Genomic DNA, 20,856 nt, shown 5'->3' on the forward strand with positions numbered 1-20,856 from the left:
TCTCTCTCTCTCTCTCTCTCTCTTTCCCTACAATAAATCTCTGGGGGTTTACTCCTGCTGCTTGTAAAATGAATGTTCACCATATCCCTCCCAGAGAAGCCATATTCTATCCTTTTACGGCCAAACTGGCTAACATGGAATAGGTTTAGATACATTGTCCTACTACCACCGTACCTTTGCTGAAACATACATTATTTATACCATACCTCTCCATAGTGTAATCTGTGTGGTACCAGGGGACGGAAGCTAATCCCATGTGTTTGGCTGAAGGTAGATTAGCATCAGGTCCAGAGGAAGACGAGTCACTCAGATCAGACCACATTATGCGTGACACCTCCGAGGTGCTTTGATGATGGCGGTGGCAGCGTGCACGAGGGGAGAGGGTTACCCATACTGAGTGTGCTGACGTGAGGAGGCATCTGGCGTGTGATTGATGTCTCCTCTGGCGGCTGCAGACAGGTTAATGGTGTGATTGTGGAGGTAATCTCCGTGTTCTCTCGTTAAAGGGTGATGGAAGGCCAGGAGACCCCCGTGTCGGTGGGAAATGGAGCCTGTGCGTTTTACATGTGCAGTTCAGGGCCTTATTTGATGTATTCTTCAGAAAGGTAGACAGGACAGGGACAGGGGGGTCAGTCTGAAACAGATCCTGGTAAGTTCACACAACCTGCTATATATACACTGAACAAAATATAAAGTGTTGGTCCCATGTTTCACGAGCTGAAATAAAAGATCCCATACATTTTTCATACGCACAAAAAAAACGGATTTCTCTCAAATTTAGTGCACAAATTTGCTTGCATCCCTGTTAGTGAGCATTTCTCCCTTGCCAACATAATCCATCCACCTGATAGGTGTGGCATATGAAGATGCTGAGAGAGAGAGAGATGGCTGGTAGCTGCAGACTGTTGCATCTATATCGATTGGGCTCCAGCCTTTCCATTTTCCATGAACTCTGGCTCGCAGTTCCGAGTGGGAGGGATTTGCTTGATCTTTATGATATTTCTTTAAACATGATGCTGTCGTTATGCCTCTTTGGGGAGGAAACAAGACAATTCCAGTAATTCAAGGGCTCTCCGTCTCTCTCTCTTTCCCACAGTTGTTACTTATAACCATCTCTAAACAGTTTCTCCACCATTCTCATAAGTGTTTTCAGACCTCGGTCCAAATAACATTGTCGAACTGAAGTCAGACCAATAAAGAAGGTCTCAGACGGTAACATGCACTGGGTTCCTTCAATAGAAGTCATTATGTCTGGTCAGATAAAAACTGTAATCAACACTGATAGGAATTCTATAGAGAATAGATGACAATAATTTGAATTTAGTTTCCTCTTGGATTGGAGGGACATTTGTAGTGGACATGGCCTATCTGACACAGGAGGTCGCTGACACCTTATTGGGAGAACGGACTCGTGGTAATGGCATGTTTCCATGTTTTATTTATTTATTTATTTTATTTCACCTTTATTTAACTAGGCCTACCCCGGCCAAACCCGGATGGCTCCGGGCCAATTGTGAGCCGCCCTATGGGACTCCCAATCACGGCCGGATGTGATTCAGCCTGGATTCGAACCAGGGACTGTAGTGACGCCTCTTGCACTGAGATGCAGTGCCTTAGACCGCGGTGTATGATGCCATTCCATCCACTCCGTTGCAGACATTATTATGAGCCGTCCTCCCCTCAGCAGCCTCCTATGCTATCTGATGTAGTATTTCAGAGAATTGCTAAGCTAAGACTTTCAGACATTGACTTGTTCTGACTTACAGTAGATAACAGGGCTGCTGGTGTATTGTAGCTGTGAGGACTGTAACCCACATACCCACCAGGGCAGGTGCCCTCTCCATGGGGCCAGGTGGTGACTAATTCCCTTCTTTGTCCATCCAAATGAATTGTTAATTGCTTTGCATCACCCGTGGAGTGGAGAATAGCAGAATAGCATAACACCGACCTGCCTCATAGAGCACACCACACCTGTGTTTAACAGGCCAAATGTCACCTCAATACACACCACACCTGTGTTTAACAGGCCAAATGTCACCTCAATACACACCACACCTGTGTTTAACAGGCCAAATGTCACCTCAATACACACCACACCTGTGTTTAACAGGCCAAATGTCACCTCAATACACACCACACCTGTGTTTAACAGGCCAAATGTCACCTCAATACACACCGCAATGTTGGGGTTTAAGAGGCCAAATATCAGCTTGTAGTGTTAGCTCAGCACCTTGTTCACATAATTCAGCACACAAACCCCGTCAGAGCAACATGTTGGTGATGTACCATCATTCTGATGACCTTCTGGAGACGGATCAACTTTGTTTCTGTCTGTCTCGTTAGCACAATTACTTTATACGCTGCTTATTTACTTCATATGTCAAAACAGTGTAGAATGCATGTAAATGCAGATGTTCTGTGTGTATGGGTCGCTAAATGTTCCTTCAGCAAGGGTTTAGTATGAATGTTGACGCCTGAGTGTCACCCTGACGGCTGTGTCCTGTCCTGTCGTCTCCAGGTGGTCGCTCTGAACAAGCGCAGTAAGGAGGCAGAGTCGGCATTCCTGGGAATCTACAAGCAGCTTATCGAAGCCCCTGGTGAGTCTCAAATTTCAAATTTCAAATTTATTTTTATATAGCCCTTCGTACATCAGCTGATATTCTCAAAGTGCTGTACAGAAACCCAGCCTAAAACCCCAAACAGCAAGCAAAGCATGTGAAAGAAGCACGGTGGCTAGGAAAAACTCCCTAGGAAAAACTCCCTAGAAAGGCCAAAAACCTAGGAAGAAACCTAGAGAGGAACCAGGCTATGAGGGGTGGCCAGTCCTCTTCTGGCTGTGCAGGGTGGATATTAAAACAGAACATGGTCAAAATGTTAAAATGTTAAAATGTTCATAAATGACCAGCATGGTCAAATAATAATAATCATAGTAGTTGTCGAGGGTGCAACAAGCACGTCCGGTGAACAGGTCAGGGTTCCATAGCCGCAGGCAGAACAGTTGAAACTGGAGCAGCAGCACGGCCAGGTGGACTGGGGACAGCAAGGAGTCATCATACCAGGTAGTCCTGAGGCATGGTCCTAGGGCTCAGGTCCTCCGAGAGAAAGACAGAAAGAGAGAAAGAGAGAATTAGAGAGAGCATATTTAAATACACACAGGACACCGGATAAGACAAGAGAAATACTCCAGATGTAACAGACTGACCCTAGCCCCCCGACACATAAACTACTGCAGCATAAATACTGGAGTCTCCCACCTGTAACAGAGCCACACACATCACAACAGCACAGACACAGACAACACACAATATTGCTAATGTACCAAACCTCCCACAAGAGATCAGCTTCCCCAGCCAGATCAACAACACACCAAGCCACAGTCAACTTCATTAGGCCAACGTTCTACATGAGACAAGCTAAAAATACGAAGTGACTGTTTTCTTGCCATAGATATATAAATATCCACAAGACACCCTGTAGTTCTTATCTATGTTTTAGAGTCTGTGCTCTGTGTGGGGCCACTTCAAAACCGAGCGCTGGTCCTTGAGCGTTGCATTGCGGAGGAGAGACGATCCTTGTGGGGATGGGCTGTTGATTGCAGAGGGCCAATTAAAAGCCAACTGTAGCTTGTCTTAGTCTGGAGTGCAGGCCTGATGAGGCCAGCAGGGAAAGAGAGGGGGAGGGGGAGAGACTGTGTATTCTGTTGTTGTTTGTTGCCAGGGCACACTATACAGCATTGCTCTTTGTTGCAGGAGACAAGAGCAAAACGCACTCCAATCTCCGGCTACATCAGAGGAACACTCATTGCAAGAGTAGAGAACGCGGTTTACAGATTCAATGAATACAAGATAAAAGTGGGTGTCAGAGAAAATAGCGATGCAGCGACTGACTTTTAAAGGTCTCCATTTTACCTTGAAGTCTCCTGCTTGATATTTCACCACACACTTTGAATGGAGTTATTTTTTTTTGATAAGAAATGGATGTCTTTGAAGAGGTGTTCAGTTTGATTTCCTGACCTATACCTGCACGTATCAAGGGCTTAATGGAGGACCCAGGAGGGTTTTAGGGGCTATATTTTGTCATGAACAAATGTTCTATCAAGAGCAGACTGAACAAACAATGATAATGTAAGGAATGAGGACTTCATCTCTTTAATTGCACAGGGCACTGACAAGAAAGAGTACTAATAAACCGTGTTAAACTGTATCGGAACCCTTGTAGCTAGGATTGGGTTTGAAGATTTAAAAAATAGGAATTTAACGTTTACTTTTGCTCTCACACACAAGCGCATACACACACATGCATACACACACCCACACACCAGAGGAGGCTAGTGGGAGGAGCTATAGGAGGACGGGCCTGTTATAATGGCTGTAATGGAATAAATGGAACGGAGTCCAACGTGCTTTCAGTATGTTTGACGTGTTTGATGTCGTTCCGTTCATTCTATTCCAGCAGTTACAATGAGCCCGTCCTCTTATAGTGCTTCCCACCAGCCTCCTCTGGCACACACACATGCATGCACACTTTCAGCTCCTATTTTGACATAAACATATATGACATCGACATCTCCACCAATCACTTCTCTATGATTGGCCAGGGTGGGGGGGGGGGTTGAGCCTTGTCGTCATGTGGCCCTTGTTACAGGTCGGAGGGCCTTGGATTAGCATATTCAGAACACTCATCTTCCTCTGACCTTACCTGGACCTGTACTAGCATTAGCATCCGGGTGACTCTCCCTCACCAGAGTCTCTAGTCTTAGCTCTCACACTGTGTGTCACTGCAGGTCTGTGTGTGGATGACGTTTCCTGGGCTTTACTACTACAGAAGGAGTTATTATTTTAAAACCCCAAAAACGCAGCCAGCTGAGCTGCTGATTATTATTTGTCATCTAATCCTTTAATGTTATACCAATCATTTCCATTAACAGCTAATTGCTAAAATTCTCCAAATCTATTCATTATTATCTTTCTGATATTATTTACCTCCTGTCTGATGCCAAACAGGAGTCACAAAATGGAGAGTAGGGTATTTTGTGTATCATTGTGCATCTCACTGGCCTGTCCAAGGTCACCCCCTGTTCCCAGAGTGGATCGCTCCAGGTACACCAGAGGACAGTCAGTTGGCTGTGGTCCCTCACTCCTCCCCTATAAACACATCACTGTGCTGCTTTCCCGCCAGTCTCCAAACAAACGATCCAGCTCATGTATTTTTTATGTTTTGACAGACGCAATTATTCTTAACACACCGTGCTCGTTAATCTTAATGCCGTTATCACTATTCATTGGCAGACATTTTTTTTCTCCCTCTTATTTAATTTGAAAGGATCCCTCCATCCTGGCTGTCTGCTGACACTGACAGGCCGTTGGTCCAATCAGAGCGGCCGACAACAGAGTTAATGAATGCAAGAGGAGAGCCAGGGAGGGGGAGGGGACAATGTGACCTGTTGTATCCAGTTAACAGCAACGTTTGGTGTCAGGTATCAGTTATCGACAATAACAAATCCGTTATTGGAATAGGTGCCAATGATGATGTCAGTTGCATAATGTTGGACACGCATGACACATGTTATGATGCTGCTTTCATATTCTCAGTTCATATGAATGTTATAGACAGGAGGGTATGCATCCCTGACACAACACAGGGCTACCCTGAACATGCTCTCAATAGAGAAGGTTTTAATCACGTCCCAATTTGTTAAAGCAAATGTGTATCTCACATCAGTGTGTTTACGAGGAGGAGAATGTTAGTGTAAGGGAAGAGAGGAGAATACATGGCTGGAAATACTGTGTGTGTGTGTGTGCGTGTGTGCGTGTGTGCGTGTGAGTGTGTGTGTGAGTGTGATTTGGGTTTTGTTTTTACTGTAAAGTCAGCAAGTGTATCAAGCAGCTGCTGAACAAGATAGCTATTATTATAGTTGTGGTGAGTCTGGACTTAGAGTGGCACTGTTTCCTGTGACAAAGGATTACATGTAGTATGACAATGGCAACCTTTACCGGTGATGGATTCAGGGTTCTGAATAGTGTTAATTATCAGGAATCCTATTGAAATATTGAGTGCTATGGTCTAGAGTGCCTACACCAGAAGTTAATGGTTATCTGTAGGAAGAATGTATATGGTGGAGGCAATTAAGCTTGGAATGTACTGTGTGCAGGGAGACGATCATATGTTGGCAGGCACTGATAAAGATGCGGAGCTGTGGATTAGTGAGGAAGGGGGTCGAGGTCAGGTCAGGTCACATTAAGGGAGAAGGAACAGTTTATTGCCTGTATCACTTAACTTCCTGCCAAGTAATAAAGATGTAAAGAGAAAGAGAGAAGGAGGAGACTGAATATTTATTTTGTCTTATGCAGCTGCATTGACCCAATGGGTGAATAAACTTGGTTTAAGCTTTACTAATTATCCGTGAGTTTTAATAGGTTCATTTAGAATCTAACACCAGTGTCATGAACAGGGCATGCTCTTTGAAGCAACTCCAATGCATCCTCTGCATTTTATGGGGAACAGTTGAAATAAGTGCTCTGAGCAATGAGAACACCTTGAAAATGTAATACTTCTAAAAATGTCATTATTGGGTCCCCAAGCCAAAATGTCACACACCAGAATCATAATGTGCATTTCCATGCATTTAAGACATACAGTTGAAGTCGGAAGTTTACATACACTTAGGTTGGAGTCATTAAAACTCGTTTTTCAACCACTCCACAATTTTCTTGTTAACAAACTATAGTTTTGGCAAGTCGGTTAGGACATCTACTTTGTGCACGACACAAGTACTTTTTCCAACAATTGTTTACAGACAGATTATTTCACTTATAATTTACTGTATCACAATTCCAGTGGGTCAGAAGTTTACATACACTAAGTTGACTGTGCCTTTAAACAGCTTGGAAAATTCATGAAATGATGTCATGGCTTTAGAAGCTTCTGATAGGCTAATTGACATCATTTGAGTCAATTGGAGGTGTACCTGTGGATGTATTTCAAGGCCTACCTTCAAACTCAGTGCCTCTTTCCTTGACATCATGGGAAAATCAAAAGAAATCAGCCAAGACCTCAGAAAAACCATTGTAGACCTCCACAAGTCTGGTTCATCCTTGGGAGCAATTTCCAAACGCCTGAAGGTACCACATTCATCTGTACAAACAATAGTACGCAGGTATAAACACCATGGGACCACGCAGCCGTCATACCGCTCAGGAAGGAGACACGTTTTGTCTCCTAGAGATGAACGTACTTTGGTGCGAAAAGTGCAAATCAATCCCAGAACAACAGCAAAGGACCTTGTGAAGATGCTGGAGAAAACAGGTACATGAGTATCTATATCCACAGTAAAACGAGTCCTATATCAACATAACCTGAAAGGCCGCTCAGCAAGGAAGAAGCCACTGCTCCAAAACCGCCATAAAAAAGCCAGACTATGGTTTGCAACTGCACATAGGGACAAAGATTGTACTTTTTGGAGAAATGTCCTCTGGTCTGATGAAACAAAAATAGAACTGTTTGGCCATAATGACCATCGTTAAGTTTGGAGGAAAAAGGAGGAGGCTTGCAAGCCGAAGAACACCATCCCGACCGTGAAGCACGGAGGTGGCAGCATCATGTGTGGGGGTGCTTTGCTGCAGGAGGGACTGGTGCACTTCACAAAATAGATAGGATCATGAGGAAGGACAAATATGTGGATATATTGAAGTAACATCTCAAGACAGGAAGTTAAAGCTTGGTCGCAAATGGGTCTTCCAAATGGACAATGACCCCAAGCATACTTCCAAAGTTATGGCAAAATGGCTTAAGGACAACAAAGTCAAGGTATTGGAGTGACCATCACAAAGCCCTGACCTCAATCCTATAGAAGATTTGTGGGCAGAACTGTAAAAGCGTATGCGAGCAAGGAGGCCTAGAAACCTGACTCAGTTACAACAGCTATGTCAGGAGGAATGGGCCAAAATTCACCCAACTTATTGTGGGAAGCTTGTGGAAGACTACCTGAAGCGTTTGACCCAAGTTAAACAATTTAAAGGCAATGCTACCAAATACTAATTGAGTGTATGTAAACTTCTGACCCACTGGGAATGTGATGTAAGAAATAAAAGCTAAACTAAATCATTCTCTCGACTATTATTCTGACATTTCACATTCTTAAAATAAAGTGCTGATCCTAACTGACCTAAGACAGGGATTTTTACTTGGATTAAATGTCAGGAATTGTGAAAAACTGAATTTAAATGTGTTTGGCTAAGGTGTATGTAAACTTCCGACTTCAACTGTATATTCCTATGCTCCATTGAAATTGTCGACAAAATATTTGTCCCTCCAAAAAATACTTATTTGTTTAGATTTTCATCTCTATACTTTTTTGATCAGTGTAAATAAACTACTTCCTCTTCACAGGATGTGAAAAACAGTGACAGTTTCCATGACTGAGTTGGCTCTCCTGAGTAGCACCTCTCTCCTCATCTCTCTCCCTCCTGTGTGAGCATCTCTGACTCTGCGGTTACGTTTGAACCTTGGTGTTTGTAGCTGTCGCTTTGAGAGGAGGAGCGGGGCCCTGTCGCCAGGAGCGTAGCCCTGAGATTGGCGCTCCAGGTGTTTGCTCTGCCCCCTCCCCTCTCTTTACTCACACACCTCCCCCAGGATCACCTCATCCCTCTCTCTCTCGCTCTCCCTCCATCTCTCCTGAAGAACACAGTACCTTTCATCTCAGCAGGGAGCTCACTTACTGTGTGTGTGTGTGTGTGTGTGTGTGTGTGTGTGTGTGTGTGTGTGTGTGTGTGTGTTTGTGTGTTGTATGTTTGTTGGGCCCTTGGCAGGGCTGAGGTCTGCATTAGTTGAAACGTTGGGGCAACAGTGCTAGCTAGTGGTGACCAAATACTACTGCATGGTACGGGTTCCAGGACCAGGTAAAACTCCACACAATTCCATCATGGCTTTATGACTTCATTGCACAATGAATATTAATGTATTGAAGTCTCCTTGGTCTGCGAGATTGTAAGTGCAGTGCATATTGAAGTCAGTTAGTAATTTCCTTTGGCTCCAGGGTTGTAAGAATAGAGCATTAACGTTTCTGGGAAGGGGGTTCCGCTAGCGGAACACCTGGCCTACAGCCAGTGAAATTGCAGGGCGCCAAATTCAAACAACAGAAATCTCATAATTAAAGTTCCTCAAACATACAAGTATTATACACCATTTTAAAGATAAACTTCTCGTTAATCCAACCACAATGTCCGATTTCAAAAAGGCTTTACGGTGAAAGCACACCATGCGATTATGTTAGGTCAGCGCCTAGCCACAAAAAACCATACAGCCATTTTCCGAAGAAGGAGAGGTGTCACAAAAGTCAGAAATAGCGTTAAAATTAATCACTTACCTTTGATGATCTTCATCTGATGGCACTCCCAGGTCTCCATGTTAGACAATAAATGTTCATTTTGTTCGATAAGTTCATCTTTATGTCCAAATACCTCCTCTTTGTTCGCTCGTTTAGTCCAGTAATCCAAATGCACAAAGCGCGGGCACAAAGTCTAGACGAAAAGTCAAAAAAGTTCCATTTGAGTTCGTAGAAACATGTCAAACGATGTTTCTAATCAATCCTTAGGGTATTTTTATCATAAATATTCAATAATGTTTCAACCGGACAATATTGTTTTCATTAGAAAGGAAAGGGAACGGAGCTCGTGCTCACGGCCATGCGCGTGACTAAACTAAAGGCTTTCACCTGGGCCATCTGCTGAGAGTGCTCTTATTCGCTCCCCTTTCACAATAGAAGCCTGAAACAACTTCTAAAGACTGTTGACAGCTAGTGGAAGCCTTAGGAAGTGCAATCTGACCCCACAGACACTGGATATTCGATAGGCATTCACTTGAAAACTACAAACCTCAGAATTCCCACTTTCTGGTTGGATTTTTCTCAGGTTTTCGCCTGCCATATGAGTTCTGTTATACTCACATACATTATGTTAACAGTTTTGGAAACGTTAGAGTGTTTTCTATCCATATCTACTAATGATATGCATATTCTATCTTCTGGGCCTGAGTAACAGGTAGTTTACTCTGGGAATGCTTTTCATCCAAACTTCCCAATGCTGTCCCCTATCCCTAAAGAGTAAAATGACCTTTGTGATTTCACCTTAATCTATTCAAAGAATTATTGTCCCCTTATAGCTCCCTGTATACACTGAGTGGGTAAAACATTAGGAACACCTTCATAGTATTGAGTTGCACCCCTTTTTGCACTCAGAACATCCTAAATTTGTCGGGGCATGGACTCTACAAGGTGTCGGAAGCGTTCCACAGGGATGCTGGCCCATGTTGACTCCAATGCTTCCCACAGTTGTGTCAAGTTGGCTAGATGTCCTTTGGGTGGTGGACCATTCTTCACATACACGGGAAACTGTTGAGCGTGAAAAACCCAGCAGCGTTGCAGTTCTTGACACAAACCAGTGCGCCTGGCACCTACTACCATACCCCGTTCAAATATTTTTTCTTGCCCATTCACCCTCTGAATAGCACACATACACAATCCATGTCTCAAATGTCTCAAGGCTTAAAAACCCTTCTTTAACCTGTCTCCTTCCCTTCATCTACACTGATTGAAGTGGATTTAACAAGTGACATCAATAAGGGATCATAGCTTTCACCTAAATTCAGCTGGTCAGTCTGCCATGGAAAGAGCAGGTGTTCATAATGTTTTGTCCTCTCAGTTTACATTGGCAGACGCTGGAGAGAGAGGCTTATTGAGGCCTGTAAGGCGTTGTTTTTTTAATAATAAGTGTGGTGCTGAGTACATTCCATCAGAAGATGAGAGGGAACTTGGAGAGCTGTGCGTCTACGCTCTGTTTGTGGCAGTATCAAAAATGAAAGCATATAAAAAAAGTTGATGGAAAATGAAAGCTCTTTTGGGCAGGACGAGATTCTGCACAAGTGATTAATAAGAGCAGTAATAAACAAAGGCCCAGGAGATGTTTGAGGTGCTTAATAATGCATTATGTTCATAAAAGAGCTGGGCCTCTCCAATGGATCCCCGTGGAGCAGAGACCCCAGAGGGACCGGCAGAGTGTGTGCTCAGAACAGAGAGGAAGTGTGTGTGCGTGGGCGTGTGAGTGTGTGTGTGCAGAGATACTTATATATATATATATATATATATATATATATATATATATGGGTACGACTAAAACTCAAGTTCTGAAGTGTAAAGGAGATGAATAGTTTCAGTTGTGTTTTTATTTTTTTTTGTGATTGTTCACCGAACAGTTATTTTGTTATTGTAACAAAAAGAACAACAACAACAACAACAACAACAACATATCAATCAAAGTTAAAGAGTGGCTGAATTACATTGTACCCTGATATTCCTGTTTATGTATATTTCTAAGAGCTTCTTTTTACATAGTTGTAGAGATGTCCTTCAGTCTGCCAGACAAAGGCATGTGTGGAACACAGACAAAAGAACAGGTTAAAAAGTTACTCTTTCAGCACACAGTGAAAGACACACTTCTTTCACCATTTCTCTCGCTCTCTCTTTCTCTCTATAGTGATCTCTGTTTCTTTATCTTTATCTCTTCCACTCTCTTCTCCACATACAAGTCAAAGGGAGAGACTTTTGTTCTGTGCTCTGAATATCGTATGAGTGAAAAGACTGGCCGTTTTTACTGTAGCATTTTCCATTTTTTTCATACGTTTTCTGAGATAGCATTTTGTTGAAAATGATTTCATCGTAGCTACAAAATCTATATAATCTAGGTTGAAACAAGGATAGACATTAAAGAATTGTACCTTGTGAGCTCGAGTGTCTGTGTAGTTGGTAGAATAATAGATTACTTTGTTAAAGACTATTAGACTTCAGTCAATGGAAGTGTTCCCACACGGCTACATTGGATTGGGACTCCCGTAGTCTGTAAGTAGAGTATTGGTTGTTTACTTTTGCTTTAATTAAGAAAAGATACAACTTTTTTCAAAGGTAGCCATTTTGATGGTGCACTTAGTCCTTAGTCCAACCTTCAAAGACAAACTGTTCAGTCAACCTAGTTTCGGGCCATGACAATACACTGCTCATGTACAGTATTACGGTTTGTTGCAACAGCAAGACATAGTGTTTTTGGAACTTGAAGACCACATAGAGAAAAACAACACAAAACAAGACTGTTTTGTATGAAAAGAAAAAACCTTCGAAGCACAGCCTTGTAAATTAATTTGTTCATGTTGTATGATGGGAACACAGCTGGCCTCATTAACATGCGCACAACAAATAATTATAGCGTTTTTTTATTTTCTCTCCAGCCAGCCAGCGCTTGGCTAATGGGCTTGCTGGGTTAATTATGTCAGAACGTAATTACACAGAGCCCAGGGAGACGTAATGGTGCACCCCGCTGAGCCCACACCGCCTAATGACAGTGTATCGCTGACAGGGCAAAGACGGACCGTCCCAACACACCTGCTTGTCTTGGCTCACACCACCCTCGTCCACTCCCACCCACCACCACTGCCCACCCAGACACATCCTTGACCTGTCTGTCCCACGGTCCCGGCCACAGTCCAGACAGTATTTATGTGGACAGTTCACACAGTGGGCCCTGGCCTAACATGGTCCATAGGAACAACCATAGGAGCTGGCTATCAAGCATAAACATATCTGTTGTGACCATGCTAGGCATGGCCTGTTTACCCTGGGCTGTCAAGGAGCAGCACCCAGAGAGCTGCTCCCTGCTATGGGATGAGCAATCGCAGCGTAATACCTGACCAGCGGCTGCTAGGAACCAGCCATGGAAGCTCATTATCTCATCTGTAACACTGATGCAAACTCAATGTAGATGATGAGACCACACACACATAGATTGTATGATAGCCCTACCCTGGCTTACTAGTGCAGTGACTTTGCTAACACCACACAATACCAACAAACCAGGTGGAACTGTGCTGAAGTACAAATGAACAACTGTGTTGAAGTACAAGTGATGCCAGGATCCTCAATGCCAGCTCGTCTTTGCTGGTAGACTGAGAGGACAGGCGTGTGTCCCCGGAATGACCTCTGAACCTCCTTCTCCTCATAACATTCTGTTCATCCCCACCTTTGCCCAGTCACTGTGATTCACGTGTGAACGGACCATATTTGACTAGAGAATATGATGTATTAATGTGCAGTGATTTATGACCCTCAATGAGGTGCTGTTGTGCTATCTGTTATCATGACTTCAGGGCAGACGTCCAATCAGCATTAATTAAGATACGGATTGAATAAAAAAAAAGGGCTGTTTATTTGCATAGATATGACCCAATCACAGTAGATAATGGTGGGGGATGATGATGGTGGTGTGGGGGGAATTCTAGGTATATTGGCAGTATGGTGTAAAATTCAATTCAAGTATTCAATCTTCCTTTTATAGTAAGGATTTACTTTTAAAGAAATGCTCTTAAAGGAATATCCAGCACAGCTTATTAGCAACATCAATTAGCAGTCCTGTTCTCTTCCGTTATCAGCAGTCTTCTTTGACACTTCCCCCAACTGTAGCCCGTCTTGTAGAGCTACACCCGGGTCCCTCTGAGAGTACCCCTGCTGCTCTCCTCTTTGACTGGGTTCATTTTGTATACAGGGCTACCATATATCCCTTCACTTTTTTTGCCTAGCCACTGATTGATAATCCCTGCTTGTCCAAGTGTGAGAGATCCCTTACTGTAATCTCTGCACTTTGATCATGGAAAGTTAAAAGGATATATGGAAAAGAGGCTGATAAAGTGATTTCTGTGACAGTGGGTCGATGTGAAAAGCAGTGTTTTAAGTCGTCCTGTTTGTCTAAGAAGAGCTCTGCTCTTAAGTGTGATGTCCCATGTGACTGATGCAATATCTCATGTGTGGGTGTAACAGTGAACACAGACACACAGGAGGCTCAGTTGACTGTAAACTGTCCTGGGGAAAAAATGGTTCCATCTATTATCTTTGTCCGAGTGTTTCTGATGAAACTTCAGATATGTCAAATGGTTATGGAAGTATTTTCACAGATTGCTAATTTTTGACAGCTGTGTTTCTGTGGCCTGCTTCGACTTGGCTGTCTAGTCTCAGTGGTGTCTGTTGAAGTGTAAACGTCTGTGGTTAGGCTCTCTGAACAGTCAGTTCAGTCTGTGCCCATGTTGAAGAAAGGATATGATCGCGATCCACACAGGTGCAGAAAGACGAGCGCATGAAAGCTGCGGGAGAAAAGTTTGTGCAGCAAAGCAGCGATTTTCCCTCCTTGGAGTTTTGAAAGGCTGGTGTGTGTGTGTGTGTGTCTCTACATCCTCCCTCCCTCCTTGTCAGGCGGCTCCCCTGAGCCCCTCTCTCTGTGCTTTGGCACTAGAAGTCACCTCCTTTGGTGTGCGGCAGGCAGGTACACAACAGGAGCAGCTCTCCCTCTCAGAGCTGTTGAACTTTTCGGGATGGGAAGAAAGGGAACGGGAAGATTAAAAACAGCCCTGTGATGTGGAGTGCCGAGCCACCTCCTGAGAATTCCTGGCATAATAATTTAAATGATCAAATGACACAGAGGAGACTTGTTAGCAGAGAAACAGCCTCCTAGTTGGCCCCATGGGGCCCAGGCTGCTGCACATGCATTGCAAAACAGCTCCTCTGTTGTGCTAAAGAATCCGTCTTCTTTTTCTCTTCTTTTCAGGAGCAGACTTTTTCCAGACTTTGTTGGATTTGTTTAGGTGTATATTTGGGACTGAAGTGCGCGTCATATTGTACTGCAGTCTATGCGGCTTTTTTTGACATTCATTTATTGGTGATGAGTTCCATTGGATTTGATCTTAGTAGTTTAGTCTATTCATGTCATTAGGGCCAGCCTGTGAGATTTGTAAGGCATCTCATTGGAGTGAATTCTAGAGTCCCTCTTTGGAACAATTTCTCAGTCTCCTACTCTTGATGCTGTTGTGCAGGAGAGCATATGATAACTGTACTGTCTCATGCAGAATATGGTATGGTAGATTTTTCTTTTAATATGCTATTTAAAAAGTTCCTTTTAAACATCCTGACATCAGTTGTATAATAGGAGACATATTTTGACAGCAGCAACAGGATAATTGTGATATCTCATTATATTTGATCAAATAGATAGGCAATGAAATTCACTTGACTGAAGTGTTGAACTTTTGACTTTACTCATCCACTTCAGCATTTGAAGCTCTTGAATTACCACTCAATATTATGGCTATGTGGTTGTTTTGCATATAGTGGTTCATAGAAAAATGTAACATTTCTCTCCATCTTGTGTGTCTTTTTGCTCTCAGACCCAGTTCCCGTGCTTGAGGCTACACACACCCTGGAGGAGAGGCTGCAGCAGCTGCAGAGTTCGGCCCCAGACAGCGAGGCCCTGGTCAGGGAGCTCAGCGGGCACTGGAAGAGACACCTGGAGTGCCTTGACAAGCCAGGTCAGACCAGAGCCACTGCCACCAGCCTGGTCTCATAGACTAGACGTAACATAGTAAATGTAAATCCGGGACCCTCAAATTAGTATGATACGTTATGTTTGGTATGGTTACATAAGACAGATGGTTACTTAAGCCAAAAACTAAAGTAGGGTGGTTAGTCGGGGTGGATGGGAGCGCGTGTAAAGCGAACGTCGAGCAACCCAATGATTGGGAGTTCGAATCTCATCACGGACAACTTAGAATTTTAGCTAATTAGCAAATTTTCAACTATACTGAAAAAATATATAAATGCAACATGCAACAATTTCAACGATTTTACTGAGTTACAGTTCATATAAGGAAATCAGTCAATTGTAATCAATTCATTAGACCCTAATCTATGGGTTTGACATGACTGGGCAGGGGCGCAGCCATGGGTGGGCCTGGGAGGTCAAAGGCCCACCCACTGGGGAGCCATGTCCAGCCAATCAGAATGAGTTTTTCCCCACAAAAGAGCTTTATTACAGACAGAAATACTTCTCAGTTTTATCATCTGTCCATGTGGCTGGTCTCAGATGATCCCGCAGGTGAAGAAGCCGGATGTGGAGGTCCTGGGCTGGCGTGATTACACGTCGTGGTCTGCGGTTGTGAGACCGGTTGGACGTACTGCCAAATTAGCTAAAATGACATTGGAGGCAGCTTATGGTAGAGAAATTAACATGACATTTTCTGGCAACTGCTCTGGTGGACATTCCTGCAGTCAGCATACAAATTGCACGCTTCCTCAAAACTTGAGACATCTGTGGCATTGTGTTGTATGACAAAACTGCACATTTTAGAGTGGCCTTTTATTTTCCCCAGCACAAAGTGCACCTGTGTAATGATCATGCTGTTTAATCAGCTTCTTGATATACCACACCTGTCAGGTGGAGAAATGCTCACTAACAGGGATGTAAACATAGTTGTGCACAACATTTGAGAGAAATAAGCTTTTTGTGCGTATGAAAATGTCTATGATCCTTTATTTCAGCTCATGAAACATGGGACCAACACTTTGCATGTTGTGTTTATATTTCTGTTCAGTATAATTACTACTTTTTGGCTACTTTGCAACTACTTAGCATGTTAGCTAACCCTTCCCCTTAACCTAACCCTAACCCTTTTAGCTAACCCTTGCCCTAACTCTTTAACCTAACTTCTAACCTTAACCCTAACCCCTAGCCTAGCTAACGTTAGACAGCTATCATATTTAACCTCTCTAGGGGGTGTGGGATGCTACCGTCCCACCTGACCAACATCCAGTGATATTGCAGAGCGCCAAATTCAAAAACAGAAATACTCATTATAAAAATTCATGAAAAACACAAGTGTTATACATCTTTTTAAAGATTAACTTCTTGTTAATCCAACCACGGTGTCAGATTTCAAAAATACTCTACGGCGAAAGCAAACCATGCGATTATCTGAGAACAGCACCCAGCAGACAGTAACCAGCCAAGTAGACGAGTAACAAAAGTGAGAAATAGCGATAAAATTAATCACTTACCTTTGATGATATTCATATGGTTACACTCACAAAACTCCCAGTTACCCAATAAATGTTTGTTTTGTTCGATCAAGTCCCTCTTTATATCCAAAAGCCTCCATTTTGTTAGCACGTTTTGTTCAGTAAAACACTGTCTCAAACAACATCCGGTGAAATGGCAGAGCGTGAAACTCAACAAAACAGAAATTCTCATAATAAACATACATAAAATATACAAATGTTATACACCATCTTAAAGATAAACTTCTTGTTAATCCAACCGCTGTATCAGATTTCAAAAAGGCTTTACGGAGAAAGCAAATCATGCGATTATCTGAGAACAGCGCCCAGCAGACAAATCATTACAAACAGTTAGCAGCCAAGAAGAGGAGTAACAAAAGTCAGAAATAGCGTTAAAATGTATCACTTACCTTTAATGATCTTCATATGGTTGCACTCCGAAGACTTCATGTTACACGATAAATGTTCGTTTTATTCGATAAAGTCCCTGTTTATATTCAAAAACCTCAGTTTTGTTGGTGCGTTTTGTTCAGTAATACATTGAAACAAAGCGCGGTCACAACAGACAGACGAAAAATCTAAAAAGTACCATAAAAGTTTGTAGAAACATGTCAAACGATGTTTATAATCAATCCTCATGTTGTTTTTGTCATAAATAATCGATCATATTTCAACCGGACAAAAGCTTCGTCAATAGAAAAGGAGAAACAAGAAAGGCGCGCGCCGGACTCATGTCTGGAAATTTCCACTGTCAACTCATTGAAAGTGCTGTTTCTCCCTCATTTTTCTGAGTAAAAGCCTGAAACAATGCCTAAAGACTGGCCACATGTTGTGGAAGCCATAGAGATCGTGAACTGCGTCATATGTCTTTGTATGGTGGATAGGCTTTCAATGGAAAAGAGACATTCCAAAAGAATAGCACTTCCTGGATGGATTTTCCTCAGGTTTTCGCCTGCCATATCAGTTCTGTTATACTCACAGACATTATTTTAACAGTTTTGGAAACTTTCGAGTGTTTTCTATCCAAATCTACCAATTATATGCATATCCTAGCTTCTGGACCTGAGTAGCAGGGAGTTTACTTTGGGCACGCTTTTCATCCAAAATTCAGAATGCTGCCCCCTACCCTAGTGAGGTTAATGGGTGATGGATATCCACAAATTAATACATACCATACGAAAGGTAACATATCATACTAAATGGAGTGTCGTGGTTTACGTTCAAAATAATAAGAAATGCTCTGAGACCAGGTTGCAGCCATAGCCCTGGCCACAGAATAGGCCCAGGCCTAGCTCACTGCTGCTTGATTGTTCAAAATGTCAATTTCAGAGAAGAAAAAAAATCAAAGAAAGTATTTTTGTTCCACAAACAATCCACTTTTAGCCACACACGGATGTCTCTGTTCCATGCAGTCTCTGTGGCCTCTCACCTCAGATGATCACAGCACTCATCTGCACTCTGCTCCCTATCCACAGGTGACACAGGGGAGGACCCAGCAGCAGCAGAGTCAGGACCTGGGGAGGCATCGAGCTGGACAGCTGGTGTGATGACTCCAAACAGCAAACAGACCCTCAGAGTCACAGGCTCACCTCAGCAGAACCACCAGGGCCAGAACCAGACAGAAGGGTTAGAAACACAGGCCTGGTCCTTGCCTCCCTCACAACCTTGTGAACATGATATGATGTGTACATGATAAAAGCAAAAAAGAGGACAGCCCCCAGCCCGTCAGTCATTCTCCACAATGACAATAGACCTGGATGTAATCACATTTAAACCTTAATCTAATGAGTGGAAACAGAATGTAATACAGTATGTGTGCTGTATGCATGAGAGTATGTAAGCATGGTCATCTTTGACATTGCGTCTCTCTTCTCATAGGGAAACCGAAGACACAGATGCCACTCTGGCCGACAGACTGGGTGAGGCCGAGGAGAGGATCAAAGTGCTGCATTCATGTGAGTGTTTTGTCCAGTGGTCCTTTCTGGACACAGTGAGGTGAAAGGTCATCATGACTAATTCTGTTCCTTTATCTCTCTAGCTCTGAGCACAGCCCAGACAGATCTTCTGGACCTGCGGTGTAAATACGACCAGGAGAAGGCCAACAAGTAAGAGCCTGCTTGTATCTCCACTCTCCACTGTTTCTCAACTTCTCTGTTCACGTAACCCACTCAGCCTATGTCCATACTGTGGTCTCTGCTTGTTCTCTAACATGTTCCCTAACCCTCATTTACTCTACTCATGATCTCTCCATCTATACTACTGCAGGCCCCTACTGCAGGCCCCTACTGCAGGTCCCTACTGCAGGCCCCTACTCAGGTCCCTACTGCAGGCCCCTACTCCAGGTCCCTAATGCAGGTCCCTAATGCAGGTCCCTAATGCAGGTCCCTACTCAGGTCCCTAGTCAGGTCCCTACTCAGGTCCCTAATGCAGGTCCCTAATGCAGGTCCCTTGTCAGGTCCATAGTCAGATCCCTACTGCAGGTCCTTAATGCAGGTCCCTAACGCAGGTCCCTAGTCATGTCCCTACTGCAGGTCCCTAATGCAGGTCCCTAGTCAGGTACCTAGTCAGGTCCCTACTGCAGGTCCTTAATGCAGGTCCCTAATGCAGGTCCCTACTCAGGTCCCTAGTCAGGTCCCTAGTCAGGTCCCTACTCAGGTCCCTAATGCAGGTCCCTACTCAGGTCCCTAGTCAGGTCCCTAGTCAGGTCCCTACTCAGGTCCCTAATGCAGGTCCCTACTCAGGTCCCTACTCAGGTCCCTAGTCAGGTCCTTAATGCAGGTCCCTAATGCAGGTCCCTAGTCAGGTCCCCACTGCAGGTCCCTAATGCAGGTCCCTGCTGCAGGCCCCTAATGCAGGTCCCTAATGCAGGTCCCTACTGCAGGTCCCTACTCAGCCCCACCTATACATACACCACTATGCTCAGCCTTCTCTCTTTAGCCATGCTTGCTCTACCCTAATTCACACATGGTCACTCTCCACTGTAATGTACCCATGTCCAGTCTGAACCCTCAGAATGCCATTGTAAAAACAGACCTGGGCTGCAACTGAAATTACACCCTATTCCCTATATAGTTCACTAATTTTGACCAGAGCCCTATGCATGTAGTGCACTATATAGGGAATAGGGTGCCATTTCGGATGTTACCGTGGTGTGACTCACCAACTAATGCAGGTGGATGGATGGGAGAGCTCTGTGTTGGCCTCCTCTGTCTGACAGCCAGAGCCTTGCCTTGCCAGGCCTCAAGAAGAATGGCTTAATTTAAAGATTGCTTCAGAAAACACTCTACCTTGTCCTGGATCTGTGAGCGCTATGTATCCAGCTCAACGGTTGAAATGAATGTGAAGTTGTATGAAGGATGTCGATAGACATTCAAAGTAAACACTCCTTTGTTTGGGTTGTGCTGCGGACAGAGCACAGTGAGCCGGCGCTAATGGATTTTCTCCCAGGCTTAATCCTTGGTGCAATTGAACTGTAGTTTCCAGACCCACCGCCATCCATTCTGCTGGATTTGAAGCATTTTCCGTTCGACTCCCCTTTCATGTTCAGCAGCTGTTCACAGTGACGGCTCGTTAGCTCTCTGTGAGGGGAGAGAGGAAGGATGCTTGTGCGTTGGTGTTAGGGCCACTGGGCCGGTGCTTTGTTTGTGAATGGCTTGGCTTGTAGTTAGTGAATAGGTGATGAGGAATACATCCTATATGGGTTGTCCGATGAGTGGGTGTTGTTCTCAGCTGCCTGTGATAGGCTAATAGAAACACTAAACACCACCCCCCTCTCAGGACTCATCCCCGTGGCTCTGTGTCGCTAACTTCACCTCCTATTACTCTGATTGACTTTTTCCTTGATGTTAATAATAAAGGTGATTTGGCTGTTTGGAGTATCTGAACAGGTAATCAATACAAAGCATTTTTTCCATACTGCTCAAGTTCATTAAATCTGG

The 20,856-nt window shown here is 43.8% G+C and overlaps 1 protein-coding gene across 3 annotated transcripts in view; it reads left to right on the forward strand.

The window, feature by feature from the left end:
- The window catches only part of LOC106579952 (homeobox protein cut-like 2), a 121,937-nt gene that overhangs the window by 86,852 nt on the left and 14,229 nt on the right, over positions 1-20,856 (forward strand). For all 3 annotated transcript variants that reach the window (XM_014160399.2, XM_014160400.2, XM_045703043.1), the window contains exons 4-8: positions 2,519-2,597; positions 15,253-15,393; positions 18,394-18,544; positions 18,797-18,873; positions 18,957-19,023. In XM_014160399.2, the coding sequence (XP_014015874.1) occupies positions 2,519-2,597; positions 15,253-15,393; positions 18,394-18,544; positions 18,797-18,873; positions 18,957-19,023 (515 nt within the window). The remainder of the gene's footprint in view (positions 1-2,518; positions 2,598-15,252; positions 15,394-18,393; positions 18,545-18,796; positions 18,874-18,956; positions 19,024-20,856) is intronic.

Source organism: Salmo salar, chromosome ssa20 (genome assembly GCF_905237065.1).
Source record: "Salmo salar chromosome ssa20, Ssal_v3.1, whole genome shotgun sequence".
In the NCBI taxonomy this organism is placed as follows: domain Eukaryota; kingdom Metazoa; phylum Chordata; class Actinopteri; order Salmoniformes; family Salmonidae; genus Salmo; species Salmo salar.